The sequence below is a fragment of the Hemicordylus capensis genome, chromosome 5 (genome assembly GCF_027244095.1).
Source record: "Hemicordylus capensis ecotype Gifberg chromosome 5, rHemCap1.1.pri, whole genome shotgun sequence".
In the NCBI taxonomy this organism is placed as follows: Eukaryota; Metazoa; Chordata; class Lepidosauria; order Squamata; family Cordylidae; genus Hemicordylus; species Hemicordylus capensis.
The window spans coordinates 137,076,062-137,083,920 of NC_069661.1; the positions used below are offsets into that span (position 1 = coordinate 137,076,062).

A 7,859-nucleotide genomic window follows, 5' to 3' on the forward strand; every position below is an offset into this window, starting at 1 on the left:
TGGCAGAAGAGACGCTGCTCATCAACATAGAAAAAAATACATCTTTAGAAATGCAAAAATCATAATGAAATTAGCAGATTAGAGACCCTCAGCATTCCTAACTAGATAACTCAATTTCTTGTTGTTTACCAATGTTCTAAAATTTGGGGATGAAGTCCACTGCCACATAACAGTGGTAATTCATACCATAGTAATATTTTACACAGATGAGAGGCACACTTATATTCCTTCACATACCAGTTCCTGCTTGACACATAATAAAATGCAGCATTTATGATTAGACCCATACAACGAGCCTCATGAAGTATGTACAACTTTAATATGTTCTTTGCTGGTCAGTGATCAAAATAAAAATTACTACTAGTAGTAGTATGTTTAATCTTATTATTCACATTGAATGGAAGGGTTTCAAAAGAGCTTCCTACTAAAAAAGGAGAAACATTAAACTGTAGGTTTTTTTAGGATTCGTCATAAAAACTCAATACATTACAAAAATAATCAGTGGATGTCACTAGAAATGCCAGGATCCATGACCAAATAGAAATCAGATGATCAGAGGCTCTCAACAAAGCCAGTAAAACTACAGATCAAGAACAGAAGCAGCAATGTTATGTAAATTCTAGTCTGAGGCCAGTTCAATACCCTGTGGTTTTAGAGATGGAGCTGAATATAGTATCTTTCTACTCTTAGCACATCAAGACAAATTGAATTTACTTTCAAATGGTACACTTTCTTGACAATCAACTATTCAACTATGCAACTACCACTCAGGAATTGGAGGAAAAATATCTGTAGAAAGCTTAGCCACTATTCAAGGTCATATTTTAAAAACTATTAAATCAAAAAATGAAATGATGAAATTTCATCATGAAATAATGTATTCTCAATAACCATGAAGATTTTCTTCTTTACTGCTAAAAACACCCCACCCCCTTACCAATGACTTCAAAGGTTGTATGGGTTGTTGTTGTTGTTTTCCCCTTCCATACTAGAATAGAGACAATCTGTTTAAATGGGTATGGCTTGACAAACATTGACTTCAGTATAACAGGTATCAGCACCATGGATGATTTAGGCTACCTGGCCATCCCCACTGAACATAATGGCACTTATCTCAGAATAAATATGCACAGGATTGTTGTGCTAGGATTTACTTTATGCTATTGATAGTAGGGAGAGTTAGTAGTTGATTTCTGCAAATCTTGGAATAACTTATCTTTGGTTGTATATTATTAATATGCTAGGGACTGTGTACAGTTAGTTATTTCTGTGGAGCAACTTTCCTTTAAATCAGAGTTAGGCAAACTTGGCCCTTTAGATGTTGTTGAGCTACAACCCATCATCCTAAGCCACAGTTGTGGCTGGGGCTGATGGGAGTTGTAGTTCAGCAACAGCTGAAGGGTCAGGTTTGCCCACCCTTGCTCTAAATGCTACTATGGAACTAGCTCTGACCCTGCATCAGTAGTTTAATAAAAACGTACAAGCACAAAGAAGGTATGTAGGAAACCTTGGAGAACAAAAACTAATTTTGAACAGGAACTGTTTCCACTAATCTCCTATAAATCAACAGAGTAATAAACTGTTAGAACCAGATCACTCCATATTTACTCAATTTCACAACAAAGGCTGCCATCCTAAGCACACTTACAAAGGAACATTGTACTTACTTCTGAGCATACATGTTTAGGATTCTGCTGCAAGGGTAATGATGCATGCATTTTGATTTTTCTTTTAAAGGGACTTAATATATAGAAATGTACCATCTTTTCATAGGCCAAAAATAATTATTTCAAAAAATCCAAAACATGAATAATGGCAGTATTTAAAGTGCTCCAGCAAAAAGACACTTCATAGATTTAAGGGGGAGTGTGTAACTTATCATGGACACTACCCAATAGGTGCCCACAACTGTCACGTCAAAAGGCACACAGTTAATTATGCAAATACTGCTCAGCCTTCAGGGGGTGGTTTGATCTTATTCATGGCCCAGTTTGAAAGTACCAGAAAATCTCCAAAACCACTTGGAACAGAAAATATCACTAAAATGTCACTATCAATCAATCAATCAATCAATAAATGTCATTATCAACAGATAATGTCACTAAAAATGGGGGTGTATGTTACAGACAAATGGCAGCTCTACACCACTCTCTTCACATCTCTGAAAACCTACCAACTGTAAATTTATTTATTTATTTACTTACTTACTTATCTGATTTCTATGCTGCCCTTCCAAAAATGGCTCAGGGTGGTTTACACAGAGAAATAAATAAATAAAATGGACCCCTGTCCCCAAAGGGTAAATAACAAAAGACAAAAATATATGCTTCAATTTCAAGGAAAATGCAGGAGGGATAGGTTGGATGTGATTATAATGTGTTAAATTCATTTAAAGATTTCAGAACCTTCACTTCTTCTAGAAGTTACTTGGATAAGCCCTTTCGTTATATAAATGTGAAACTGGCATTTATCTAGGGTGAGGACAGAACGCAACTGGTAAGAATGTGTAGAATAATGATTTTTTTTTAACTACATGGTTTTAACATGGAAAAGGGAGATATTCTGTAACACTGGTCTCTCCTCCGGACTTTAGGAATCACTGCAATGAAAATGAATAAGAAATCGCAAAAGCCACTCTCTGTGGATTATGCTCAAGAAAGGCAGACATTTCAGCACCCTGGACAAGAGTTAAGTGGGACTTACATTTTCCATCATCACCAGGCCAACATCAGTAAGGACTCCACAGTTAAAATGGTTCTATAGAAGCATACTGGGGGTGGGGGGTGGGGATAATCACATGAATGTAGATGGATGCCTTACGACACATCATGCGTATACTAGCATTTGGCAGTAAATCCCGTTTCCTTAATTTGCTTAAATACATATTTGAAGGAAGATGAAACATAAAGGTAGCAACCCAGCATCTAATGGACTGAAAGGCAGCACAAATACATTAAAATAGAAAAAAAGCCTTCAAGCCTGAGAGATACAAGGGCTTTCAAATGAGAATCAATCTCACCAGAACCATATGCACAAAAGCACTCAGTATGGATACAGATTTGTAGGCTTCCATTTTAGCTTCAATAACCCGAGTGAAGGCTGCAGAACATTTAAGATTACGAATCCATGCTTTCCTCTTCCCCTGAAACTAACCAGATCCACTATAGAGACTGAGATACACTAAGAGGTTAAAAGATCGGCAAGGGGAGTGGGAGCCCATTAAGGAGAAGGATTATATTCACTATGATTAGACAGGGAAGGAGAGGAGGAAAGACTGAGCTCAGAGCCCATCGCAGGTCAACCCCCCAGCCCAATCATTCACCTCACACTTTCTGACAAAATGCAATGCAGCAGACTACCGTGATGTGCAATGCACCGAGGCCGCTCCGCCAGCCACTCCCTCCCCATCCCGCCACCCTAACAGGCATTTAGGTGGCTCTGTGCGTGCCTTTGCAAGGGAGGCGGTTCCGCGCTGGAGGGGCCGACGAGGTTTCCTTTGGGTAGCCCCTGCTGCGCCCTTGACATGACAGACGCAATCTGTCTCCTCTCCTCCTCGCTGAGCTGGCTCAAATCCGCCTCCACGCCCGCTGGGATCATGGTCTGCAAAGGGGCTCTTTGCAACCTGCCATCTGTGGCTGTTCCAGGTGCGGCCGCTGCCACACCTTCAGGGAGCCCGGTCAAGCCTTCGCCTCCCTCCAGGCTCGCTTCGTTGCCCATGGTCAGAGGAGTGGCTCCCTGCAGGCGAGGGAGATCTTCTTCTAAAGGATCTGATCTTTGGAGAGAGAAAGCACACAGATCCACCCTTCCCGGTTTTCGTTGGGGCGTCGTTTACCGATTAGACCCGGCAGCGGTGGCGGCTACCTCCATGGCTCGGAAGCTAGGATGACCCCCGCCACAGCTCGATAGAGAAGAAGGACCCAAAAGCTCTCTCCTCCTCCTCTGCTCACAGAGCGCATGCTCTTTACACAAACCGGGCCGATTTCCTCTCCTCCCCTTCCACACACGCAGACATAAAGCAGAAGCGTCCTCCACCCTGTTCTCCAACATTTAAAGGAACCGCACGAGAGTCTCACGTTTGTGACACAGACATGCACGTACACACACGCATAGCTACACACTCACAGAAACAAAGTGTTAATGCACTGTATCATGATGGGTTCATGAACGGACAGACATAAAACTATAGTATATGGTAATATACAGGGGTGTAACTAACACTAGGCAAGGGGAGGCAGCTGCCTGGGGGCCCCCACACCTCGAGGGGCCCCCTAGAAGCAAGTCACATGTGAAGTGAGTGTGTGTATCAGCGAGGGGCCCATCTTAAAATTTTGTCTCTGGGCCCACTCCAGCCTCGTTATGCCCCTGGTATTATATTGTATTAAAGTATACTAGCCGACCCCCACACAGAGCATCTGTGCTGCGCTTTGGGCTAACTGTTTCCCCCTCCCTCTTCCTACTCGCCAGGTCTCTCCTCTCTTCCCCTTCTCTCTGCCCCCCCTGCTCTCCAGCCCACCTCCCTTCCCATACCTCCCACCCCCACAGAGCCGTGGTGGGCGGCCAAGAAGGGCCCCGCCGCAGCTGTTTTTTCTCCACCCTGCCAGATACCTTTCTGTCCTGTCCCCCACCCCGCTGCCTTTCTCTCCCCCACCCGCTGCCCACCGCCGCCTTTCTCTCCCCCCGCCCACTGCCACCTTTCTCTCCCTTCTCCTCTGCCCGCCGACCGGCCACCACTGGCACTTTCTTCCACCTCTCCTCCGCAGCATGTCGCGAGAGTTCCGTCGCCAAATCCTGGGCACGCACGTCCCAAGAGAATTAAATATATAGATAGTATAGTATTGTATAATATTAAAGAAATAACTAGCCAACCTCTGCACAGAGCATCTGTGTGGTGCTTTGGGGCCGGCTGTTTCCCCCTCCCTCTTCCTCCTGCCCCCCCCCCGTCTCTTCTCTCTTCCCCTTCCCTCTGCCTCCCTGCACTCTCCAGCCATCCTCCCCACCCATCCCTCCCCAACACACACAGAGCCATGGCGGGCAGCCAAGAAGGGCCCTGCTGCCGCTGCCGTTTTTCTCCCTCCCACTTGCTGCCAAGAAGGGCCCTGCTGCCGCTGCCGTTTTTCTCCCTCCCACTTGCTGCCCGACGCCGCCATTCTCTCCCCCTGCTTGCTCCCCACCGCGGTCACCTTTCTCGCTGCCAGCCGCCATCGCCTTTCTCTCCTGTTGCCCACCGCCGCCTTTCTCTCCCCCCACCCGCTGCCCACCGCTGCCTTTCTCTCCCCCCTCCCACTGCCCACCGCTGCCTTTCTCTCCCGCCCCCCTGCTGCCCGCCGCCGCTGCCTTTCTCTCCCCCCTCCTCTGACCACCGGTTCGGCCGGCCACCACCAGCACTTTCTTCCTGCAGCTCTCTCCTCCTCAGTCCTTACTTCTGAACTCTCGCAGTGTGTTGCGAGAGTTCTGCCGCCAAATCCTGGGCACGTATGTCCCAAGAGAATTAAATATATAGAAGATCAACATTAATGATTAAAGTCAATGGAAAGACTGGACTGTTCCCTTCAAATAACTGTAGGTGTTGAGGACCATAGAACATGCCAATAAGACTCAAATAGGAGGCAAGAAGAATCTCAGGATCATGTCCTACATAATTTTAAGCACATTAAAGTTTATTTTATGCATTTAAATTTTTACAGTTTTTACAGATCCACCACCATAGTATGGGAGCATGCACAATGCCGTGAGATTTTTGTGATGAAAGCAAACCATGTACACAGATCTCTTCGAAATACCTCAAACATTAATTAAAAACATGGTGGCAGTCTGAGAAACTGCTATGACTGTTGTGCTGATCTGTGAAAATTGTTAATGAAAAATTAAATGATAGATAATAAACATTTTGCATAAGTGACTTTGACTACAAGTTTTGCATGAGGTTTTTTTGTTGTTGTTTTTGCAAAAATGAACTACCTTACACATAATTAATATTAAAACATATGAAAAATGTTCATAATTAATAAAAAGGGATTTTTTTGCACTTTGGCACATCATATTATCATCTTTATAATTAATTCTCTTAGCCAGCCAGCGTGGAGATGTGGCAAGGCAATGTTTGCCAGTGAGGGAGGCACCTGATTGAGCTCTGTTTTGCCGTTGGAGGCGCTTGATTGGCTGGGACCATTGTGAGGAGGGGCCGTCTGGGCCGTATGGGCTGCAGCCTGCGCTGGGAGGCGGGAGGCAGTGGGAAGGACTGGCCCTGGCCTGGCACCAAAGGCTGTGAGTGGGAAATGCGTGCCTAGATTTGGCAGAGTTTCCGGAGTGAGGACTGAGGAGGAGAGGGGGAAGAAAGTACCGGCAGTGGCTGGCAAGTGGTGGAGGTGGGAGAGAAAGAACGCAGTGGGCGGGCGGGAGAGAAAGAAGGCGGCGGGCAGCAGGCGGGAGAGAGAAAGGCGGCGGTGGGCAGCGGGCGGGAGAAAGGTGGCGGAGGGAAAGAAAGGTGGCGGTGACGGGCAGCGGGCGGGGGAGAGAAAGGCGGCAGTGGCGGGGGGCAGCGGGCAGTGTGGGTGGAGGAAGAGAAGGGCAGCGGGCGGGGGAGAAAAAGTCGGCAGTGGCAGTGGGCAGGGGGCGGCGGGCAGTGGGTGGGGGGAGAGAAGGGCAGCTGGCGGGGGAGAGAAAGTTGGCAGCGGGCGGGGGAGAGAAAGGCGGCAGCGGGCAGTAGGCGGGGGAGAGAAAGGCGGCGGCGGGCAGGGGAGAGAAAGGCAGGAGGGGGAAAGGTGACGGAGGGAGAGAAAGGCGGCGGTGACAGGCAGCAGGCGGGGGAGAGAAAGGCGGCAGCGGGCAGCAGGTGGGAGGAGAGAAAGGCGGCAGCGGGCAGGGGGAGAGAAAGGCAGCGGTGGGCGGAGAGAAAGGCAGCAGGCAGCGGGCGGGGGAGAGAAAGGCGGCGGCTGGCGGGGGGAGAGAAAGGTGGAGGCAGGCAGCGGGCGGGGGAGAGAAAGGCGGCGGTGGGCAGCGGCAGGAGAAAGGTGGCGGAGGGAGAGAAAGGTGGCGGGCAGCGGGCGGGGGGAGAGAAAGCAGCAGCGGGCGGGCGGAGAGAAAGCCCGCAGTGGGCAGCGGGCCTTTCCTCCTCCCTCTTCCTCCCCGCCCGGTCTCTCCTCTCTTCCCCTTCCCTATGGCCCTGTGCTCTCCTGCCCGCCTCCCTTCCCGTTCCTCCCACCCCCACAGAGCCGTAGCGGGCGGCCAAGAAGAGCCTCACCGCCGCAGCTGTTTTTTCTCTACCCCGCCAGCTGCCTTTCTCTCCCCCCCGCCCGCTGCCCGCTGCCTTTCTCTTCCCCCGCCCGCTGCCTGCCGCCATCTTTCTCTCCCCCCACCTACTGCCCACCACCGCCTTTCTCTCCCCCCGCCCACTGCCTGCAGCCACCTTTCTCTCCCACCACCTGCTGCCCGCCGCCACTTTTCTCTTCCCTCTCCTCCGCCCGCTGGCCGGACACCGCTGGCACTTTTTTCCACATCTCCTCCTCAGTCCTTACTTCTGAACTCTCGCAGTGTGTTGCGAGAGTTCTGCCACCAAATCCTGGGCACGCATGTCCCAAGAGAATTAAATGTATAGAAGATCAACATTAATGATTAAAGTCAATGGAAAGACTAGACTGTTCCCTTCAAATAACTGTAGGTGTTGAGGACCATAGAACATGCCAATAAGACTCAAATAGGAGACAAGAAGAATCTCAGGATCATGTCCTACATAATTTTAAGCACATTAAAGTTTATTTTATGCATTTAGATTTTTACAGTTTCTCGTGGATTTATGATCCACCACCATAGTATGGGAGCAAGCACAATGCCGTGAGATTTTTGTGATGAAAGCAAACCAT

The 7,859-nt window shown here is 48.4% G+C and overlaps 1 protein-coding gene across 11 annotated transcripts in view; it reads right to left on the reverse strand.

Moving 5' to 3' along the window:
• The window catches only part of PCLO (piccolo presynaptic cytomatrix protein), a 381,716-nt gene extending 377,007 nt beyond the window's left edge, over positions 1–4,709 (reverse strand). For 9 of the 11 annotated variants that reach the window (XM_053252847.1, XM_053252845.1, XM_053252843.1 and 6 more), the window contains exon 1: positions 3,449–3,930. In XM_053252847.1, the coding sequence (XP_053108822.1) occupies positions 3,449–3,717 (269 nt within the window). In that variant the 5' untranslated portion in view covers positions 3,718–3,930. Of the gene's footprint in view, positions 1–3,448; positions 3,931–4,691 lie in introns of those variants that run through there. The other 2 variants (XM_053252849.1, XM_053252846.1) reach the window with 2 other exon arrangements.
• Between the last annotated feature and the right edge of the window lie 3,150 nt (positions 4,710–7,859).